Source organism: Phyllobates terribilis, unplaced genomic scaffold (genome assembly GCF_046119375.1).
Source record: "Phyllobates terribilis strain yellow unplaced genomic scaffold, ASM4611937v1 Scaffold_13__5_contigs__length_258822181, whole genome shotgun sequence".
Classification (NCBI taxonomy): Eukaryota; Metazoa; Chordata; class Amphibia; order Anura; family Dendrobatidae; genus Phyllobates; species Phyllobates terribilis.
In genome coordinates, this window is record NW_027362773.1 from 105,150,443 (window position 1) to 105,174,526 (window position 24,084).

The 24,084-nt window shown below is 42.5% G+C and overlaps 1 protein-coding gene across 7 annotated transcripts in view; it reads right to left on the reverse strand.

Moving 5' to 3' along the window:
• The window catches only part of CNIH2 (cornichon family AMPA receptor auxiliary protein 2), a 98,461-nt gene that overhangs the window by 1,992 nt on the left and 72,385 nt on the right, over positions 1-24,084 (reverse strand). For 4 of the 7 annotated variants that reach the window (XM_073658375.1, XM_073658374.1, XM_073658371.1 and 1 more), the window contains exons 2-5: positions 14,892-14,960; positions 14,570-14,617; positions 8,337-8,449; positions 1,803-1,946 (exon numbers count right to left, since the gene is read on the reverse strand). In XM_073658375.1, the coding sequence (XP_073514476.1) occupies positions 1,803-1,946; positions 8,337-8,449; positions 14,570-14,617; positions 14,892-14,960 (374 nt within the window). The remainder of the gene's footprint in view (positions 1-1,802; positions 1,947-8,336; positions 8,450-14,569; positions 14,618-14,891; positions 14,961-24,084) is intronic. The other 3 variants (XM_073658377.1, XM_073658376.1, XM_073658372.1) reach the window with 1 other exon arrangement.

A 24,084-nucleotide genomic window follows, 5' to 3' on the forward strand; every position in this document is an offset into this window, starting at 1 on the left:
ATGGTTAATAACTAGTCAAGTTGAGACAATCCCTTTAATTCTTTCCCACTGAGGTTACACAAGTTGTCTTTTCAGAGAGGAAGAGGACTAGAACTCTAGTGCCATCGCCCGGAAGTAGCAATCCTAAAAGTCAATATCGAGTCTCTAACGAGCCTTGTTACATGACTTAGGATAAAAGCCAAAACCGGAATCTCAATTTGCAGACACTGTGTTTCGGGGTACTGACTCTCATCAGTGCAAAGTGTGAGATCTGGTTTGGCTGGGTGAGAAGCGTCTGACCGGGATCCAAGGGGTAACGTTTCTCCTTGCGGAGCATGACATGTTAAGCATGTCAATGTGAGGAGACTTTTAAGCCGCAATGCTTGTCTGGGAAATATGCAAATTGTCTCTTCAGAGAGGAAGAGAACAAGAACTCTAGTGCCACCTATAGGAAGTAGCAATCCTAAAAGTCAATATCGACTCTCTAACGAGCCTTGTCAGATGACTTAGGATAAAAGCCACAATTTGCATATTTCCCATATGTGCAAGGCTCGTTAGAGAGTCGATATTGACTTTTAGGATTGCTACTTTCTATAGGTGGCACTAGAGTTCTAGTTCTCTTCCTCTCTGAAGAGACAATTTGCATATTTCACAGAGGAGCATTGCAGCTTAAAAGTCTCCTCACCTTGACATGCTAAACATGTCAATTTCCACAAGGAAAAACGTTACCCCTTGGACCACTGAGGCTATGTAATACAACGTTTAACCCCTGGTTGTATTGCATGCATCTTAAAGGTTTATTCCCATCTTCATAGTTGCATATTGTTGGATACTGCACTTTTGCAATTTACTGTTTAGTAAAATTTGTAGCCTTTCTTGAGATAAACACTTTTGTTTACAGCTTGTTGCCTAGGAGATCGACCACTGCTGCTATCCAGCTTGTAAGCACTGTACTGTAGCTGGCCTGGATAAGGAGATAAACAATCCCGCCAGCTTTAAAGCAGTGCTTACAAGATCAATAGTAAAGAGCTTGTAAGCACTGTGCATGTTCTACAACGGTGGTCGGTCTCCAGGGCGACTAGCTGTAAGCAAAAGTATTAATATCTCAAAAACGGATGAAATTTTTAATAAGTAGTAAATTGCAAAATTGTGTGTTTTTACAAGCTCTATCCACAATACCCATGTATGAAGGTGTGAGAAACCCTTTAATATTTGTCTCCTGAACCCAATAGAAGACTAATATAATATAAGCACAAAATTATATGCGCTTAAACCAAAAATTGGTGCAGCTAGCTTTCAGTGCTGTCATTTCACACCAAGTAAATCTTCTCTCTCTCATTGCGGGTGATCTCTGTATCTGGAGCACCAATGACCCCCATGTCAGCCGCATCGCTCTTTCAAAGTTTCACGTTCATGAATATTTCATAAGGCAATAGTCAGAATTTGGTCCCTTTGTGGGATTTATAGGATGTATTTTTTTTTTTTTTGCTTCCTACTCTGCAACTAACTTCCTAGCTGCGCTTATTCTTGCATTCAGCAGTAAAGAAAGAGGTGATTCCAAAAGGTTTATGTAAGTGATCCTGTTGATGAAAATGACAAGGTGATTATTATGCATATCAAATGTAATGGAGGCAGCTGAAATAGGAAGATAATTAAGCTTGATTATGAAGTGTAACTGAACATTATCAGAATTTGCTTCTCTCATTTCAAGTGCCCGCATTCCTCCACCACCTGTGTTATACCCAGCTCGCAGTGCTGCTCTCCTTACGTACTCTCGTCCTTTGCCATTTTATTTATGTCCAAAAGATAATCAAAAAACTTACCTGTACAGGTAGTAAAAAAAGGACAGCAAATAGAATGCAAGTTTACACCAAGCCTCCTTCTGGCAATAATTCAGAATGTCCACATTCATTATGGACACTGGGTCAAACATAACTTCTGAACCATCAGCAGGTCGGTGGAAATACCTATGACAAGCCACCAAATATTAGCTGTTAGTCAATATGTTGTAGTAGTAGGAATTATTTCTGTTGCAAGTTTGCCAAAACCATTTCTTTTGAAATCATGCAAAAGATAAGAAATAGATTGATGAACTATGATTGCATGGTAGCTAAAGGGTTAATTCCATCTCAGCCATTTATGGATATATGTATCCATAGAATTAATAACGGGAGAACTTGACTTTTTTTTTCGGAATCCCATATGGAATGAAAAAAGCCACGAATGAGCAGCCGCCTCTACATTCACAGTGGTGCAGAACAGGGGGGGGGGGGGGGTCCTAGAGGTGGGATTTGCATCTATTACATGCCCCCTGACGAAGGGAAGACCGAAACGCGCGTCGGGGCATCCCTGCTCCGCGTGTGCTGCCCCCTGGACGGACTTCTGCCCTCCTATTACCTCTGTCTGTATCTCCTATTCACATCCCTGGTATATATACAGTGGTGATCAGTTTCTATATACTATATATGAATGGGGATTCATTCCCCATGATATAGACAGTATGGTGGGATAATGTACATCAGTAATAATATTATTAGATATACTATTTATTAATATGTATCTATCATATTTATATGGGGATACTAGGATGATTTTGATAATGTTGGTGTACGCATATTATGTTTTTGATATCTAGCTGCTACCTTTTTTATTGCTAGTCCTTCCTTGGTGGTAGCCAGGCGGTGAGGGTTGTTGTGGTTTTTCTGCCTCATACCTCTTTTTGTGCTCCTATATATGTCTGATTAACTATTTATTCTAATAAATATTATATATGTTTTGCAATACTTCAGGCTCCGTTTTTCGTTCTTTTTTCTGTGTGTATCTATTACATGTGCCATAAATGTCTAAGATGGGGATACCGCTTTAACAAAATAAAAGTCAGTGACAACCCTTTTAAAGGGAATCTGTCAGAAGGTTGTTACTATGTAATCTGATGTAGGGACAGAGATCCTGATTCCAGCAACGTATCGCTTAGTTTACTAGGTGCAGCAGATACAATCCCTGTTTTCTCTGCTGCAGATCTAGCAGAGCTCACAATGCTGAGCTCTGTATAACCCCGCCCACACCCCTGATTGGCAGCTTTCTTTGTACACTGTATGTTGGCAGAAAGCTGCTAATCAGTGGTGGGGGCGTGAATGGACCAGGAGGCACAAGATACCTAGTCCTGTAATGATAAACTCCTGCTGATAAAACACTGATTTTATTGAAACAGAAAAACATAGCCCAGTAAGTGACAGGTTGCTGGAATCAGAGTCTCAGCCCCTATATTATGCTACTCTCTGATTACGTATCAAAATTCTGCTGACAGAGTCCCTTTAATTTTTACATTGAAGAATTGACAGCTAAATAAGTTTTTGCAATGTCAGAGAAGAAAACTTTGTTCCTAAGGCTACAACAGGTTCTCATCTGTGATGGAGGCTACTTAGTGGATTCCATCAAAAAAAGGCAGTAAAATGACTAAGGCTATGCTCACACATGTTGGGTTTTTCAGGGTCACAAATCTACAGCAAAACTGATCTCTGGCAGGAAATCAGCTGCGTCAAAAACGCAGGGTTTGCTGCGTTTTTTGTGCGTTTTTTCAGCGTTTTTTTCACCACCCATTACTTCCTATGGGTGAAAAAACGCTGAAAAAATGCTGAAAAAACGCTGAAAGAAGTGACATGTTCTATTTTCCAAAAACCCAACCAAGGCACAAAATACGCAACAAAAAAAATCATGATGTGTGAACAGAGAATTCTGGTTTCTCATAGACTTTGCTGGTACTACAAAACGCAGCTGAAAATTTGCATAAAAATCTGCAGCAAAAAACGCTGAAAAATCCAACGTGTGTGAACATAGCCTTACACTGTGATTGAATTTCTGACAGCCCCAAGTATAGGCAATTATAGGCAGTGGGGTCCGTCGGTACATTTGTTTTCCGTCATATGACAGATCTGTGTTTCTGCTCCCATCATAGAACAGAAAAGCAGAATTTTTAACACTTGTGTGAAACCAATGATTGACATAATCTTCAGCATTCTCCGTGTTACTTGGATGTAAAGTGTTTTTTGTTATGGGTGGACTATTCTTTTAAGGCTGAATAAGAACAATCACTTCTTTCTAGGAAAGAGTTCGCCATTAATGGGGCATCTAGTTTCATAGTCACAATTATAGTGAAGCTTAGTAGAGATTGTCCAGGTTTCCAATAGCTCATGGACTTTACAGCTACTGTATATAGAGGTGTTATCAGTTATTGTACAGGAGGGGGAGGAGGTGAGCTGTGACATCACCTATAGTGAATGGTGGATCCTGTGTTATCTACTGTATATAGAGGTGTTATCAGTTATTGTACAGGAGGGGGAGGAGGTGAGCTGTGACATCACCTATAGTGAATGGTGGATCCTGTGTTATCTACTGTATATAGAGGTTATTAGAGGTTATTAGAGGTATATAGAGGTTATCAGTTATTGTACAGGAGGGGGAGGAGGTGAGCTGTGATATTACATATTGTGAATGGTGGATCCTGTGTTATCTACTGTATATAGAGGTGTTATCAGTTATTGTACAGGAGGGGGAGGAGGTGAGCTGTGATATTACATATTGTGAATGGTGGATCCTGTGTTATCTACTGTATATAGAGATGTTATCAGTTATTGTACAGGAGGGGGAGGAGGTGAGCTGTGACATCACCTATAGTGAATGGTGGATCCTGTGTTATCTACTGTATATAGAGGTGTTATCAGTTATTGTACAGGAGGGGGAGGAGGTGAGCTGTGACATCACCTATAGTGAATGGTGGATCCTGTGTTATCTACTGTATATAGAGGTGTTATCAGTTATTGTACAGGAGGGGGAGGAGGTGAGCTGTGATATTACATATTGTGAATGGTGGATCCTGTGTTATCTACTGTATATAGAGGTGTTATCAGTTATTGTACAGGAGGGGGAGGTGGTGAGCTGTGATATTACATATTGTGAATGGTGGATCCTGTGTTATCTACTGTATATAGAGGTGTTATCAGTTATTGTACAGGAGGGGAGGATGTGAGCTGTGATATTACATATAGTGAATGGTGGATCCTTTGTTATCTACTGTATATAGAGGTGTTATCAGTTATTGTACTGGAGGGGGAGGAGGTGAGCTGTGATATTACATATTGTGAATGGTGGATCCTGTGTTATCTACTGTATATAGAGATGTTATCAGTCATTGTACAGGAGGAGGAGGAGGTGAGCTGTGACCTTACCTATTGTGAATGGTGAATCCTGTGTTATCTGCTGTATATAGATGTGTTATCAGTCATTGTACAGGAGGAGGAGGAGGTGAGCTGTGACATCATCTATTGTGAATGGCGGAACCTGTGTTATCATCTGTATATAGAGGTGTTATCAGTCATTATACAGGAGGAGGAGGTGAGCTGTGACCTCACCTATTGTGAATGGTGGATCCTGTGTTATCTACTGTATATAGAGGTGTTATTAGTCATTCTACAAGAGGGGGAGGAGGTGAGCTGTGACATCACCTATTGTGAATGGGTGGATCCTGTGTTATCCACTGTATATAGAGGTGTTGTACAGGAGGAGGAGGTGAGCTGTGATATCACCTATTGTGAATGGTGGATCCTGTGTTATCTACTGTATATAGAGGTGTTATCAGTCATTATACAGGAGGAAGAGGTGAGCTGTGACATCATTTATCATACACAGTGATATGGAGTATACATAACTGTAACTGGAGCCAACGTTTGCACTGGTAAGGGAAAAAAACTGGACAAATTCACAGCAAAATTCAAGTAAATTATGCTGCAGCTACACTACAAAAATTTGCACCAAATACGCAAAATGTGAATTTAGCCTGAAATCCTTCATTGTCACCTTCATACTGATTTTGCAGCGGTTGATCCAGACTTAATACTAGACATTTTTGGTGCCTGTGAGACAATAACTGGACTTTTGAATATTTTTCAGTTTCTAAATGCCTGAAAAAGTGAAAAATTCCCAGCAGAACCAGCGAGTAGATGCTGAACGCACAGTATGGAGCCAATATGGGAGAAGACCTCAGCGCCAGCTGTAAGGTGAGAGTGATAACTACAATATACTCCGAGAGGACTTTTGTGATTGCAAAGCTGCTAAATCAATCACGTTGTCTCTGCTTGACATCTACAGATAAAGAGAACAGCAGATAGACCCCTCTACGCACAAAATAAAGGCCAAGAACAAAAACCTGACAGAAAACCACACAAATGTCCACATTCTCATATTTTTTATTCCAATTATAGCCTGTTGTTCTTGTATGCAAAAAGAAAAAAATTCCAAACTCCTCATACAAAAGAAAAAACAGTAAAAAATATATTCTTTTAACTGACCCCTAGGGTGCAATTCATAAAGATGCTTACACCAGAAATCTTGCGCAAGCACCTTATTAAGTCACAATATTTTTTGCAACTCGACAGTTGCACAAAGTATTGAGACTTTTAGCATTTACATGCAAGTCCTCGCCAGCTAAGCCAATATGGGCGTGTACTGGGCATGATACGGATGGGACATGGTCATGATATAGACGGGCGAGGTCATGTCCGCCTATGAAATTCATCCTAAGTTACACCACAAGACATTTCTGCTGACGCCGCACACTGGACATCGCTTAATGAATCAGGTCAGTGTAGTCCAGTGAGTGTTTCATAAAGACTGGCGTGCACCATGCTAGTCTTAATCAATCGCCCCACTGACTTGAATGGGCCGTTTCATCCACAAATAGAATCAAAATCAGACAAGTCTCTATGTTTTTTGCTGACGCAAAGAAAAAAGTGGGCATGTGAACAGGCTCATAGACAAAAATGGATATGTGTTCGTGTACTGCATGTGAAACACGGGTTTCGGAGTGAGGCCTTAGCATTAGAAACCATCGACATTTCATTACATATATAAAAGCAATCAGGAATATTGGGAAATTTTCGACCTCATTGTGATAAGTATGTGTTGCACTAGGAGGTCAGGAGCTGTGTCTCTGGACTGCCCATGCTTCTTATTCTAAATCCTGAATCTGGTCCTGTTCCTGTATCTGTGTGTGACGTGTGCCTTCATGCTAAACTTAGCTCTGCTCTGTTCCTCAGTCTTGTTCCTGATTTTTGTATCCAAGCCAATGCAGAGGCAGCAGTGATCGCCCGACTTTTGTAATCTGTGTCTGATGTTTTATTCTGTTTCTGTATCTGATTTTGTGCACGAGTATAAAGTTTGCCTTCCCGTCTCTGCTGTGCTTGTGCGCTAACTCCAGTCTCCTCTTGTGCTCAGGCTTCCTACCTGAGCCCAGACCGTAACATTTACCAATTGTAGCTGAAGCCGGGGAAACAAATGAGTTAATAGTCACTGGATAAATGCTGTCGTTACATCTGGCATTACTACCTCTTAGGCGAGTAGTGCATTTTGTAGCGCGACTTTTCCTTATATTGTCTGCTTCTCCTTTTCTCCACACATGAAGAATGACCCCCTGGCCCTTTGTACAGTTCTTGGAATGAATAAATCATGCGCCGTTTTTTTTTTTGGTATTGACCACACATTGACCGTACATTTTAATAAGATCACCTCCACCTCGGGCCGTTGTAACGTGATTAACCCCTGCACTTGCTGTTTTTTATGTTATGTTTTTCACCTGGCGTCTGGATTCGGTACCTTAACTTAAAGGGAACAAATCAACAAAATTTTGGTTGCAAAATAAGAGGTATTGCCAGATAGTGCAACGTGTAACAATTGCAAAAAAAATCTATTTTTTTATGATCAGTTGCGGCAAAATTTGTCTTTTTATCCTTATGCAAAATGTATAACTAAAGGCACAGACTGCAAGTGCATGGGTGGCCATATTGGTGGACTTATTGTCCATGGCTCCTCTACTTCTCCCAGCCCTGCGTAATCCTCCGCTGCTCAATTTACGTCTGTAAGAAGTAAGAAGTAATGTCCCTTTTGCCCCTAGCTTAAATATTGCTCCTTTTTTTGGTCGGCGCATGCACCTTAAGACATTAACGATATGTGCAACACATAGTAGGACACAGCGCATGCGCTTTCCAAAAAGAAAGTTTGTGCAAGATTTTAGACAGGAGAAGAAGTAAGATTACGCAACAAAGACTCTGTCTCCTCTGTCAATCAAGTTTCAGAGGACAGCCTGTGGGAGAAGTGAAAAAGTACCAAGAACTGCAAGTGCACTGATACATCCAACAGTGAACTTGCAGTCTAATTTTCATTAGTTGAATTTTGCCACAATGGAGCAACTGATCGCAATATAATAGATATAGTTACAATTGTGGCACCTCGCCCTACCCTTCACTACCTATGCCACTAATGAATAGTTCTTATCTAGTCTCTATATATACAGAATAACTACTTACCTCCAGAGGTGGTAAAATAGCAGTGGTATGTTCAGACCCAGAGTGACCCATTCAGCGGCACACATAAACATGAGACAGAAGAGGCCATGAATGCAATATTCTGGTACTACGAGCTGGCAGAGAGAGAAAAGCGGTATGAGAAATATGACGTAACGGTCGGTGAAAGCCATAGAGACACTCAAGGACAAAGTAGAGGATGACATATTGTTTTTACTCTTCTATTGCTTACATTAACCTTACGTTTCAGAATTATTGCGTCTTTCCAATGCCCTATCAGAGCTGAATGAGAAGATGAAATGTATCGAGTAAAAGAGCTCCGTGCTTGGGGGTGTATTCACACGCTGAAGTCAAAATGCAAAATTTTTGCAAAAACTAGACAGTGGGAGAATGCAATCATTTTGGTGGCACTTTTTTGGGCATTTTTGAGATAAGTGACTTTCTAAAATGTCTTTATCATTTATAGACCTGAATTTTAACCAGATTATAATTACAACACAACCTCATATCAGGGTTCACAACCGTCTAGAAGTTCCTGGACTGTCCATAAACAATTGCAATTTTTCCACTTTTCCGTAAGAAAAATTTGATGCTTCCGCAATTTTTTTGGGATAAGCTGGAGAAATTTGTAGAGATTATTATGACTGTAATCATGAGCATTTTATAGTTCGCAGTGAAGGCATCCGACGTCTTTGTTGCAGTACTATAGGCTGGAGACATAGATTACTTAAAATCTTGATTTATTATGGTATTGCAATGTCTTGGCTATCCAAGATTTTTGGAAAAGCTGTCCAGGAAACAAAAATAAAAAATTTCACATTGCGGCAAAGTGAGCTCAGCGTCCTTCATAGAGAAACACAGACATCACCGTGGTTCCTGTAATAGTTTTAGGGGGACCCATAAGTGACCAAAAATTGCCATGTAATGTAGTCGTAGCCCAAAACAGTATCATATATGTCTTCCAGGCTGTTAGATCAAGTCAGGAGACCCGTAGTTGGGTCGGGAATTGCAGCCCAATCACGATCCGGTCTTGTGAATGCCGCCTGAGGTTAATGCCTGCTACTATGTGACAGATCAATAATACATTAACAAAAGTAAATTTACCATTGCCGGGTCAAGTTATTCTGGTAGACTGAGTCTAATATTCTTTACATTGCCACCAGGTAAAGATCAATGATCCGAGGCAAAAATCACCAGTTAAAGTCAATGATTCGAAACAAGATTAATTGTTTTCTCAAAGTGGCTGATAATTAGCAGTAATTGTAAAGGAAAAATATATATGGACAAGACCAGAAAGAAGAGGGACCCTGAGCAATAACAGTATATGTGGCTGTGACAAAAGCTGCCTAATGCTTTGGAATGGGGCCCCCTAACCTCTGGTGCCCCTCTGGGTGCACCAATGGCATGCCCAACTCTGGACAGGACCCCTCAACAATACACCTACAGGAGCTTTTCTGACTTTGTGGCGCCCCTGAGGGTTCGACCGCCACAGGGATGCTGCACTTCTTTAATGGAGTGTAGTGTTCCTACTCTGAGGTAAGAACAGTGTGATGGTCAGGACCCAACCTCCACATCCAACACCACATTTCTCCACCAGAGGGGGCTAGAATGCACTAGGTGCTGCCCTCCTGGTTACAGGGAGACTGGGGAACCAAGAGTTAGGGGAACCATTTAGTGGGTGAGGGTGGAGGACTCACATTTTGGTGACACTTAATAATTTCTATTTAATAAAAAAAACATTTTGGTTCTGGGTCTTTGTATTGTGATCTCCCTCCCTGAGCGTGGATCCTGTGTGGGCCAGCAGAGGACAGAGACACGGCCCTCGTACCTTAGCCTTGGGGTCGAGGGGCAGGTTGCAGATAATGAATGTCTGAACCCGGTCAAAGATCATGACCTAGAAGGCCCGGAGCTTAGGAGTGTAGCTCCACCACAAATGGATCCCGGGGAGGATGCAGATGGAGCGGCGTACGCCACCTGTCCTCGCCAACCTGATATATTCAGAGGGAGTCCGGCTGCAAGAGGGGTACCGGCCCCCGACACCCGACCTTGCTACTCCAAGTCCTGGTCAGGAAAGTCCGGTAGGCCCTGATGATCCCACCGGGTAACGGAAAGAGCGGAGGTGCCACCCGTGCCCTTTTTCTGAGAGGAGTTCAGAGGGAGACCCGGCCTATCCACACACACACAGACAGGACAGCACTCGGTCTGTAGTTTTAGGAACACTCTGGTGCGGGGTTCTGATTGAATGCTGGACTTACTCGGAGGTTGTCGGACCCTCGTCTCTGGTGACCACAGAACTCCACGAGGAGTAGGGAGTCGCCTTCCTACTGCCATCTCTCATGTGAGTAAAGCCTTGGAAGTTCACCCCTATGGCCTCCGGACTCTTTATTCTGCGCTACACCGCACTATGCAGACTTTCTGGACTACTACCCCCTCCATCCTGTCTCTCTGCCCTGAGGCCCTGCTCCGCCTGTGGGGAGTAGTAACAACGACGGCAGCCATAACACCCTGCCTCAGCGGACGGCAGCGGCACTGGTAGCCTTCACCAGGTGCCACAGGTGGCGTAGTCGTAATCAGCCACTCAACCCGGATAAGCCCACACCATCCTTTTAATTGTGACGGCCCTGGGCACGGAGCGGGTCCGGGCCACGGCTGCACCCCATCTCTCCAACTTAGGACCCGACTCCGAGTCCCCCATCTCCCAGGGTAAAATGGGGCTTTTCGAGTAGAGGTGTCACAACTTCACGTTGCACATCCATAGCCATTAATATGGAGTCAGACCCTTCGTAGCTATAACACCTTCCGCTCTTCTGGAAAGGATTTCTACAAGATTTTGGAGGCGTCTTTCTGAATTTTTGCTCCTTCATCCAGACCTTAATTTTGGAGGAGAAGTCGAGCTCACAGTCTCCGGTCTAGGTGTTGCTTGGCGTTGAGGTCCGGGTTTTTTCCAGCCGGTCATGTTCTTCCACCAAACTCCCCCATGTGTCTTAGCACAGTCAAGGAGAATAGTGATGAGCGAGCATGCTCGTTACTCGAGATTTACGAGCATGTTCGGGTGTTTCCCGAGTATCTTCAGCATGCTCGGTGATATGTTTGAATCACTCCCGTGTGCATGATTTGCGACTGTTTGACAGCTTTAATACATGTGAGGAATGTCTATTTCTTAGGCATTCCTCACATGTATTAAAACTGTCAAACAGTCGCAAATCATGCACATGGAGTGACCGAAACATAACACCTAAGCACGCTGAAGATACTCGGCGAGCACCTGAGCATGCTCACCGAAAAGGTTAACAGAACATACTCGCTCATCACTAATGGAGAACCGTTCCAACAAAGATGGAAGCTACAATGGTCCAAAATGTCTTGATATGCAAAAAAAATTAAAATTTTGCTTCTCTCGAATTAAGGGGGAATTAAGTCTTTCTTTTTTTTTTTTAAATTAACCTCAATACATGTATTTGGTGCGAAAAAAATCATTCTTGCTATTGAGTTTCATTAAAAATGTTGCACCGTTCGGCTTGTACAGGTTGAACTTAGTATGTGATCTGTGTTCATAAATCAACAGAGAGGTGCTCAGAAAAAGACAGATCAAAACGTTACAAATTTTCCTTTTAATCTGACATAGGGAGCTCACTGACTAATTCTCAGTTAACTCATTCAGCAGCCAACAGTAGACAGGGCAACTCCAAGGCAATAGAAGTGCAAACGGAGCAAAAATTTTGAATGGAAAGAGATTGGAAAAATGATTACATGCATTTAAGTAAGATTTTTTTTTTTCTGAAAAAATGGAGGGTTAGAAAAAGTGCAACTTACTGAAAAGTCCAATTAAAAAAAAAAAATCACATCTTTCAAAGTGTAAAATGCATTTGAAAATATTGGTTCTAGAGTTTATATGTGTCCTGGCGCTCAGGCAGGCACCTTTATATGAAGGCATCGTACAGACGTTCGAGGTCATGACTACATCGTCCTGAAGTGCCAATTTCAATGCTGAAAATAGCTTGTTGCATTTGCCCCTGCCCTCCTGAGCCCTTTCTGTCATTTAGCGGAGTGGAGAGAGGGAGGTCATGTAGCACAATTCCCCGGAGCTCTGACTACTCACATTAGTGGATTCATTTTTACTCGCCAGTTCAGCTGTGATAGGACTTTATATAGAAGCCGTAACCTAAAGACACCGGTTGACAGTTTCCTTACATTGTTTACAAATATTTACAGTAAATATTGAAACAACGTTCACAGAGTTCTGCAAAGTAACAAGACTTAAAGGGGTTGTCCAGTTTCAGAAAATCTTGGTCCCCACTCAATTATAAAGTGCTGCGGAATATATTTGGCACTATATAAATCAAATTATTATTTATTTTAAAAAAGTGCTTTACTCACCGTTCCCAGGTCTCTGGTGTCCGCTATAGGCTACGCTGCTGCTGTCAACCAGTGAGCCCAGCTGCTTTGAGCATCTGCATGGGCAGAGCAGCTGAGCTCAGTGATTGGCTGCCATGCTGTGGACATGATGTCAGCGCCGCCGCCTATACTGGACACTGGAGCAGCAGTAGAGACTCAGTGCCGGACTCAGAGACAGTGAGTAAAGTGCGTTTTTTTTTTAATATAACAAACGGCATTCGGGGACCAAGATTCTCACCCAGTAAGGGGAATCTGTCACCAGGTTTTTCCTACCTCATCTGAAAGCAATAATGGTTCTTTCTTTATAGAGAAACAAAGAAAAAAAATGACCGAAAGATTTCCAATACTTAAGCTGTAGCAAAAATTGGGGAATCAAAACTTAGCATTTAATTATGTATTAAAATACACAAAGTTCTTAGATTTAGCAATGCAGCAGAGCTGAGAAAGCTAACCTCGCCCCCACACCAGCCTCTGTATATACATAGTCTATAGACAGTGAGCTGCTTATCAGAGGAGGGGCGGAGTCGGACCAGGAAGCACGAAGCAGCTAGTCACAGCAATGATAATGTCCTGGTGATAAAACCTTCATTATAAGTTAACACAAGCACACAGCCTGACATGTGACACATCCTTGAATTCAGCCTTTTAACCCCTACTTCATGCTGTCTCCAGATTACATAGCAAAAACCTGCTGCCAGATCCCTTTTTAACGGTCCGTTCCTACGTTACCAAGAAATCAGCGTTTGAACTGATATGTACATGAGGTTGAAGAGCTATGGTAGATCTGAAGCCTCTGTCACTCCAGCTCTATTCCTCGTCCAGTGCCACCTCTTCCTGCTTTGACTCAAAGGAGTCTTTAGTCAAGGAGGAGGATGTGGCGGTCGGAGGGCAGAAAGGGGAATTTTTATCGGCGATGGTAAACTTTTATCCCCATGCCAAAATGGAGTGGCAGGTCGGACAACCAACCGCTGCTCCATTCATTCTCTATGGGGCTGCCGAAAAAAGCTGAGAGCAGCGCTCTGCAGCCCCTTAGGAAATGAACGGAGCGGAGGTTGAGCATGCATACTGCCGAGCCATTCCCCATTCTACCAATTAATGCTCCTCCACCAATCTTAATCATCTATCCCATGGATAGGTGATAACTTATCCGTTGCCTTATTCAGACCACTTTTATTCCAGAAAATTTACAGCAGTTGCTGCAAACTCAGGTCTGTTGGAAACTATGTTGGTAGAAGATATAAGGGAAATGCCCTGAGCTGCTGAACAGTTTTGCCTTTTGCCCTGTTCCCTATGGTGCCAAATGCCAATATCAGCCATAGAAAACATCGCTGCTGTCTTGTACCTGCTCTTGTGGACCCTCTGCCACTTTTTACCATGCAACTCAATAGTAAATCTAATTAACCAAAAGAATTTCAGGACCATTAGTATAGAATTTAGTCATGGAGAGGACTCCACAATCCAGATATTTCACATCAGGGAAGAAGTCAACCAGTGTGTTCCAGCATACCCCAACGCACGTTTCGCAAGGGCTTCTTCGGAGGGTGGAGCCCTTGCGAAACGTGCATTGGGGTATGCTGGAACACACTCAGTAACATTGATTATTGGATTCAAAACTTTGTGCCTGATATATAGATAATCTTTTGTGAATTTTTGCAATTAATAAAATATATGTATTTTTATTGAACTTTTTATAGTTCTTTAGTAACTCTGCCCACTGTATTGTAAATATTTTTAATATAATATCAACTGAAATTGATGTCATTTAACTCGAAAAACAAGCAAGACGGTGTCACCGGCACGTACGGCACAACACAAGGAGCACAGTAACACACATTGCTGACCTTTCTGAGCAAGCAGCAAATCCGCTCCACGTTCTTAACCCTTTCTCTCTGCAGGAAAGGTAAAAGGGGATAGAAAGAGAGAATGGAAAAAAGAGAGAAAGGACAGGTATAAGAGTAAAGAAGGGTTATGATGACAGATGGAGCAGTAGAAAAGGGGCAAAGATGAGCCGAAATGGAAAGGTGCATGGGGTTGTAGAGACACAGGACATGCGGGAAGATACAAAGAGGTTAGTGACATTGTCGGACACTTTACGTGGCCCCCTGCACTGCCCCATGAGATGCTCTGCAAAGAAAAGCAAATCAGGACACCAGAATCACTTACCGCTCGGGATGGATTTCCCTGTTCAATAGGATTCTTAAAATCTGTTCGGAGTTCATCAAAGGCGATAATCTGCAGGGAGAGAGAAAAAAGGTGAATTAGCAAACAGCACAGCAGGAGTCAGACGTGTATGACTGTATTACGGGTGGAGGTTACTCATCACGACCAGTGAATATCACGCTTGCAATCGCATCGGGTTCTCTTATCACCACTTCGGTTTTTTTGAGTCACTGGTAAAAATGGATTTATTTTGGAAGCGGGGAGGAAGAAGACATCTCTATCTAGGTGGGAATGCAGTATATTTTCTGAACTGAGGTTAAAGGCAGACTATTAGCCGAAACTTACAGTATAAGGGTAGGGTCCCACAAATGTTTTCTCCACATCCGAGAAAAAAGGTCCTGAGTTTGATGAGAGCGGCATCAGTTTTTCTCAGATGTGGAGAGAGAAAAAAAAATTCTTCACCTTCTCTATTTTGTCAGTCTGTGAAAATCGGACTGCACTCAGATGCCATCCGAGTGCAGTCCAATTTTTTTCACAAACCCATAGACTTGCATTGCTGAGGGACATGTGTTCTGATGTTTTCCACGGACCACTTGGTCCGAGGAAAAGATTTGGACATGCTCAGCCCCATAGACTGTCACAGATATTGTCACAGGGATACCGCGACAGAAAGGGGCCAGACGATCGAGGAGTCTACTTTCACAAACTCCTGCACTGGTTAGAATTACTTCACCATCTTATTAAACAGTGCAGTTTTTTTCCTTGTTAGCAGTGCAAGGGTTAATCAGTTCAGATGATCTCCTGGAGCTTTCCATCCTGGATTGTCTCAGCTGTTCAGTGTTGGCCACTCCCCTCTGCTATAGATGCTCTCCTCTGGCACTTAGGAATTGCCAGTGTTAGTTCTTACTGCCTGCTTTGGAGTTGGAGGCGTAGTTCATGGCTGGATTTGGTGTTAGGAGATTTGTTTAGGAGATTGTTGCTTAGAGTTTTGTCTGTGTGCATATCCCCATTCTCTCCTATTTGGTTTCTACTTCCTTTAAATCCCGTGTTCCACTCTGTTGTTTGGTGAGAGTATTTTGTATGATTGTTATTTTCATTTATCCCTGTCCGTCTTCCCTCGTTTGTCTGGTTAGTGTGTTCCTATACACTTTAGCTTCCCACCTCCCTGGAGAAAGTAAGGGTTAATTTAGGAGCTTAGTTATGCCAGTGAACCTGGCGTCTCCACCTTCAGGAGTAATCCAGGGGACAGAGATAGACCAATGTGACCCTAGTTCTAGGGACCTGGTTAGCGCCCACAGTCCCAAGGAACTGCGTGACAGGTATGAGTGTTAGCCTTGAAAACAACGTATAGCACTCGTACGAGAAAATTGGTTGTGTGCACAAGCCCTAAGGCTAAATGCACAGATGCAGTGTGAGGTTTTACTGACAAACAATGTGTCCGTTAGCAGGTATGGGTCTGCATGAAGTTTATTTTACTGTAGAGCAGCAGCACTTTCCTGTACACTGAAAAGTACAATTTTCATCATAGAATGGGTCCCTATGGTGGATGGGTGCTTAGGGCCACTGTCGGGCGCATGCCTCCTAACTGTATACGCCCAATATTGGGCAACTAAGCACATGTAAGTGATTTAGGCCCTATAGTAATCGCACCTTTGAAGTTTTAATCGCTGCCTCCATTCTGCAGAAATAGAAGGTTAATAAAATACGCTAATTATGTGTGTGGTGCACTCTGGGTGTGCCCAAGAGGCTCCAGGCACTGTTCCATCCACTAGTTTTGCAAGTCCTGTCTCTCTTGTGATTGACAGACAAGGGGTGCCTGTGATTTCTCTGCATACAACGCTGCTCCAGGCAAGGCAGTTAGGGAGAGGGCATGCAAAATCTGTGGGTTGTGCACTGAGCTTCTTGGTCACACCCAGGGTGCACCAAGCATCTCTATTAGCATATTTGATTAAACCTTAGTTTCTGAAAAATGGAAGCAGCGATTAGATGACCAAATGTGCAAATATTACAGGCACTGTATCTCCTACAAGGCTATGTGCTTAGTTATACTGTTAATTTGATCTGATTGACTGCCTTTAAGAAAGACAGGGAGTCCATATATGCCTGACAATGAACTAACACCTATTTTTTTTGTAAACTTGACTGCAATAAAACACCAGGGCAGCAAAAAGCAGTCCCTTAGTAGGTTGTTCAGCAGAATACAGGCTGCCATTTACAGCAGCCTGTATTCTGACTCTGCAGCAGTAGTAGACTTTGACTGTCATGAAACAAAAAAAGGGGCTCATATAGTGAGAAAATCCAAAAATAAACTTGAGGGTATTGCTGTAAATGTGCACGTATGTGTATGTAAGGAGGGTGATGTGGTGCATCCGCAGCTCTGCAGTGCACAGCAGTTCGCGCTCCATGTGCCTCCGTGCAGCATTTGCAGAGATACAGTGGTGTGAAAAAGTGTTTGCCCCTTCCTGATTTCTTATTCTTTTGCATGTTTGTCACACTTAAATGTTTCAGATCACAAAACAAATGTAAAAATTAGACAAAGATAGCACAAGTAAACACAGAATGCAGTTTTTATGAAGGTTTTTATTCTTAAGGGAAAAAGAAATCCAAACCTGCAGGGCCCTGTGTGAAAAAATGATTGCCCCTCCTTAAAACATAAATTAACTGTGGTGTATCACATCTTTGGGAAGCGGAGTTCAATTTCCCTAGCCACACACAGGCCTGATTACTGCCATAACTGTTCTCAATCAAGAAATCACTTAATTAAGACCTGCCTGACAAAGTGAAGTAGACCAAAAGATCCTCAAAAGCAAGACATCATGCTGCGAGCCAAAGAAATTCAGGAACAAATGAGAAATAAAGTCATTGAGATCCATCAGTCTGGAAAACCACAGTGAGAGCCATTATCGACAAATGGCGAAAACATGGAAAAGTGGTGAACCTTCCCAGGAGTGGCCTACCGACCAAAATTACCCCAAGAGCCCAGAGACAATTCATCCAAGAGGTCACAAAAGACCCCACAACAACATCCAAAGAACTGCAGTGCTCACTTGCCTCAGTTAAAGGGGTTGTCCACTACTAGGACAAACCCTTCTTGATCAAAATGTTTGGCGCCGATAAAATAAGAAAGCTTATACTCACCACCCGTGCTGGCGCTGTTCCCACGGTGTCAGCACTCGCTCTCCCCGGGGCTCCTGTGTTGTTGTTGTGACACGTGATCCGGGCGCCCAATCAGTGCTGGCGTCACCGTCTCCCACTTCGGACAAATCGAACACGAAGAGGAAGTGAGGGCTGCGGCTGATCTCTGCCTTCCTTTTTGACAGAAGGTGGAGACACTGACGCCAGCGCTAATTGGACATGGGCATCATGTGTCACAACAACAGCATGGGAGCCCTAGGGAGAGCGAGTGCCAACACCGTGGGAACGGCGCCAGCACAGGAGGTGAGTATAAGCTTTATTATGCTATGGGGGCCAAGCAAAGGTTTATGAACAGGGGTTGTATTGTATTGTAAATTGCATGCATGGCAGAGTTCCAAGACGAAAACCACTGCTGAGCAAAAAGAACATAAACGCTCGTGTCAGTTTAGCCAGAAAGCATCTTGATGATTGCCAATAGTTTTGGGAAAATACTTTGTGGACTGACGAGACAAAAGCTTGAACTTTTTCGAAGGTGTACAGTACAGACCAAAAGTTTGGACACACCTTCTCATTTAAAGATTTTTCTGTATTTTCATGACTATAAAAATTGTACATTCACACTGAAGGCATCAAAACTATGAATTAACACATGTGGAATTATATACTTAACAAAAAAGTGTGAAACAACTGAAAATATGTCTTATATTCTAGGTTCTTCAAAGTAGCCACCTTTTGCTTTGATGACTGCTTTGCACACTCTTGGCATTCTCTTGATGAGCTTCTAGAGGTAGTCACTGGAAATGGTCTTCCAACAATCTTGAAGGAGTTCCCAGAGATGCTTAGCATTTGTTGGCCCTTTTGCCTTCACTCTGCGGTCCAGCTCACCCCAAACCATCTCGATTGGGTTCATGTCTGGTGACTTTGGAGGCCAGGTCATCTGGCGTAGCACTCCATCACTCTCCCTCTTGGTCAAATAGCCCTTACACAGCCTGGAGGTGTGTTTGGGGTCATTGTCCTGTTGAAAAATAAATGATGGTCCAACTAAACGCAAACCGGATGGAACAGCATGTCGCTGCAAGATGCTGTGGTAGCCATGCTGGTTCAGTATGCCTTCAATTTTGAATAAATCCCCAACAGTGTCACCAGCAAAGCACCATCACACCTCCTCCTCCATGCTTCACGGTGGGAACCAGGCATGTAGAGTCCATCCGTTCACCTTTTCTGCGTCGCACAAAGACACGGTGGTTGGAACCAAAGATCTCAAATTTGAACTCATCAGACCAAAGCACAGATTTCCACTGGTCTAATGTCCATTCCTTGTGTTCTTTATCCCAAACAAGTCTCTTCTGCTTGTTTCCTGTCCTTAGCAGTGGTTTCCTAGCAGCTATTTTACCATGAAGGCCTGCTGCACAAAGTCTCCTCTTAACAGTTGTTGTAGAGATGTGTCTGCTGCTAGAACTCTGTGTGGCATTGACCTGGTCTCTAATCTGAGCTGCTGTTAACCTGCGATTTCTGAGGCTGGTGACTCAGATAAACTTATCCTCAGAAGCAGAGGTGACTCTTGGTCTTCCTTTCATGGGGCGGTCCTCATGTGAGCCAGTTTCTTTGTAGCGCTTGATGGTTTTTGCAACTACACTTTCAAAGTTTTCCCAATTTTTCGCACTGACTGACCTTCATTTCTTAAAGTAATGATGGCCACTCATTTTTCTTTACTTAGCTGCTTTTTTCTTGCCATAATACAAATTCTAACAGTCTATTCAGTAGGACTATCAGCTGTGTATCCACCAGACTTCTGCACAACACAACTGATGGTCCCAACCCCATTTATAAGGCAAGAAATCCCACTTATTAAACCTGACAGGGCACACCTGTGAAGTGAAAACCATTTCCGGTGACTACCTCTTGAAGCTCATCAAGAGAATGCCAAGATTGTGCAAAGCAGTCGTCAAAGCAAAAGGTGGTTGCTTTGAAGAACCTAGAATATAAGACATATTTTCAGTTGTTTCACACTTTTTTGTTAAGCATATAATTCCACATGTGTTAATTCATAGTTTTGATGCCTTCAGTGTGAATGTACAATTTTCATAGTCAAGAAAATACAGAAAAATCTTTAAATGAGGTGTGTCCAAACTTTTGGTCTGTACTGTATGTCCCATTACATCTGGCGTAGAAGTAACATAGCATTTCAGAAATGGAACATCATACCAACAGTAAAATATGGTGGTGGTAGTGTAATGGTCTGGGGCTGTTTTTCGGCTTCAGGAGAACATCCAGCCATCTGTTCGTGACCTTGAGCTGAAGCGCACTTGGGTTATGCAGCAGGACAATGATCCAAAACACACCAGCAAGTCCACCTCTGAATGGCTTAAGAAGCACAAAATTAAGACGTTGGAGTGAGTAGCCTAGTTAAAGTGCTGACCTTAATCTGATTGAGATGCTGTGGCAAGACCTTAAAAAGGCGGTTTATGCTCAGAAACCCTCCAATGTGGCTGAATTACAACAATTCTGCAAAGATGAGTGGCCAAAATTCCTCCAGTGCATTGTAAAAAACTCATTGCCAGTTATCGCAAACGCTTGATTGCAGTTGTTGCTTCTAAGGGCGGCCCAACCAGTTATTAGGTTTAAGGGGCAATCCCTTTTTCACACAGGGCCCTGTAGGTTTGGATTTTTTTCCCTTAATAATAAAGACCTTCATTTTAAAAAATGCATTTTGTGTTTACTTATGTTATCTTTGTCTTATATTTAAATTTGTTTTGTGATCTGAAACATTTAAGTGACAAACATGCAAAAGAGTAAGAAATCAGGAAGGGGGCAAATACATTTTCACACCACTGTATCTATGTGTAATGATGATATAAAATGAACGCTTTGTGTTTGTTGTACTCGGATGTTGCTTATTGACCTCTATTTCTATTGCATCGGACTCATCTACATGTCAGCGCCTCTTTATCTTTTATAAAGAGCTCGTGGGAAGTGACCGGGCGAAGCTGTAGATTCTAACTGTACACTTCAGCTTGTGTTTCCTTGGTAATTGCCCATTATGATGCCACGGCATAATGATGCTGTACACTTCTTTATTTTTGGATTGCTCACATTTCTTCTCGTTTTATCAAGACTTCTATTCTTTTTTCTTGCATGTCAAAGTTATGTAAGTATTGGTGGGTTAATGACGGTGCCACAGCTTCCCAAAAATAATAAAACACTAGTAGAATTTGTTATTCTAATTTCTTTATGGGGGCGGCTGTCCTGCCTGGATTATAGACAGCAATAGACAGGGACTGTTGAATTCTATGGGAAGTCTCCTAGGCGTGCTCTGTGATCTGTGCAGAGGTTATGTTGCAGAAAGGCAGAAAAGTGAGCTCTGATTATCATCTACCATGAATGGTGGATCCTGTGTTATCTACTGAATATAGAGGTGCTATCAGTCATTGTACAGGAGGAGGAGGAGGAGGTGAGCTGTGACATCACCTATTGTGAATGGTGGATCCTGTGTTATCTACTGTATATAGAGGTGTTATCAGTCATTGTACAGGAGGAGGTGAGCTGTGACATCACCTATTGTGAATGTTGGATCCTGTGTTATCTACTGTATATGGAGGTGTTATCAGTCATTCTACAGGAGGAGGAAGAGGTGAGCTGTGACATCACCTATTGTGAATGGTGGATCCTGTGTTATCTACTGTATATAGAGGTGTTATCAGCCATTGTACAGGAGGAGGAGGTGAGCTGTGACATCACCATTGTGAATGGTGGATCCTGTGTTATCTACTGTATATAGAGGTGTTATCAGTCATTGTACAGGAGGAGGGGGAGGTGAGCTGTGACAGTTTCCTTTTTTCTAGATTCCTGTGTATTTCCAATTCAATCCATGTTTGTAGTTAACTGCATTACAGATAACAGCACATCGGTGCGTTGGTGGCGAGAGGCCAAGAAGTGAAAATAGTAGTAATCAGTAGCACTGGCATTAATTGTCTCTGGCCTTAATGGGTCACTTTTAAGATTGTCTGAAAATAACTTCCTGACAACAGTGATAATAGGTTACACAACGCCACAAAGACTGTGTGATGGCAACACGGAGGTCGCGGAAGGTAGCGGAGACGGTGGAAAGGACAGGTAGGTGAAGTCGTGAGGAAAATCAAAGGTATGTTTAAAGGGAATGTGTAATCAGAAAGTTACCTATTGTTCAAATCATGTTTCTATGTTAATTGATTTTATTTCAAATAGTCATTTTTTTATTGTTTATATTACTGTCTATAGTAACATGAAAAAAATGGCATTTTCACATTAGCCGCTAGGGCTAATATTAGACTCCACTTCTTGGGGGAAACATGGAGATTAGCAGCAATAAACTGACGCACACACTATTTCTTTTATAGAAGTATAAACTTGGCATGTTCTAATCAGAATGATTGTGAAGGGAGGAGGAAGAGGTGAGCTGTGATATCACCTATTGTGAATGGTGGATTCTGTGTTATCTGCTGTATATAGAGGTGCTATCAGTCATTGTACAGGAGGAGGAGGTGAGCTGTGACATCACCTATTGTGAATGGTGGATCCTGTTATCTACTGTATTTAGAGGTGTTATCAGTCATTGTACAGGAGGAGGAGGTGAGCTGTGACATCACCTATTGTGAATGGTGGATCCTGTGTTATCTACTGTATATAGAGATGCTATCAGTCATTGTAAAGGAGGAGGAGGTGAGCTGTGACATCACCTATTATGAATGGGGGATCATGTGTTATTTACTGTATATAGAGGTGTTATCAGTCATTGAACAGGAGGGGGAGGAGGTGAGCTGTGACATCACCTATTGTGAATGGTGGATTCTGTGTTATCTACTGAATATAGAGGTGTTATCAGTCATTGTACAGGAGGAGGAGGTGAGCTGTGACTTCACCTATTGTGAATGGTGGACTCTGTGTTATCTACTGAATATAGAGGTGTTATCAGTCATTGTATAGGAGGAGGAGGATGTGAGCTGTGATATCACCTATTGTCAATGGTGGATCCTGTGTTATCTACTGTATATAGAGGTGTTATCAGTCATTGTACAAGAGGAGGAGGTGAGCTGTGACATCACCTATTGTGGATGGTGGATCCTGTGTTATCTACTGTATATAGAGGTGTTATCAGTCATTGAACAGGAGGAGGAGGTGAGCTGTGACATCACCTATTGTGAATGATGGATCCTGTGTTATCTACTGTATATAGAGGTGTTATCAGTCATTGTACAGGAGGAGGAGGTGAGCTGTGATATCACCTATTGTCAATGGTGGATCCTGTGTTATCTACTGTATATAGAGGTGTTATCAGTCATTGTACAAGAGGAGGAGGTGAGCTGTGACATCACCTATTGTGGATGGTGGATCCTGTGTTATCTACTGTATATAGAGGTGTTATCAGACATTGTACAGGAGGAGGTGAGCTGTGACATCACCTATTGTGAATGGCGGATCCTGTGTTATCTACTGTATATAGAGATGCTATCAGTCATTGTAAAGGAGGAGGAGGTGAGCTGTGACATCACCTATTATGAATGGGGGATCATGTGTTATTTACTGTATATAGAGGTGTTATCAGTCATTGAACAGGAGGGGGAGGAGGTGAGCTGTGACATCACCTATTGTGAATGGTGGATTCTGTGTTATCTACTGAATATAGAGGTGTTATCAGTCATTGTACAGGAGGAGGAGGTGAGCTGTGACTTCACCTATTGTGAATGGTGGACTCTGTGTTATCTACTGAATATAGAGGTGTTATCAGTCATTGTATAGGAGGAGGAGGATGTGAGCTGTGATATCACCTATTGTCAATGGTGGATCCTGTGTTATCTACTGTATATAGAGGTGTTATCAGTCATTGTACAAGAAGAGGAGGTGAGCTGTGACATCACCTATTGTGGATGGTGGATCCTGTGTTATCTACTGTATATAGAGGTGTTATCAGTCATTGAACAGGAGGAGGAGGTGAGCTGTGACATCACCTATTGTGAATGATGGATCCTGTGTTATCTACTGTATATAGAGGTGTTATCAGTCATTGTACAGGAGGAGGAGGTGA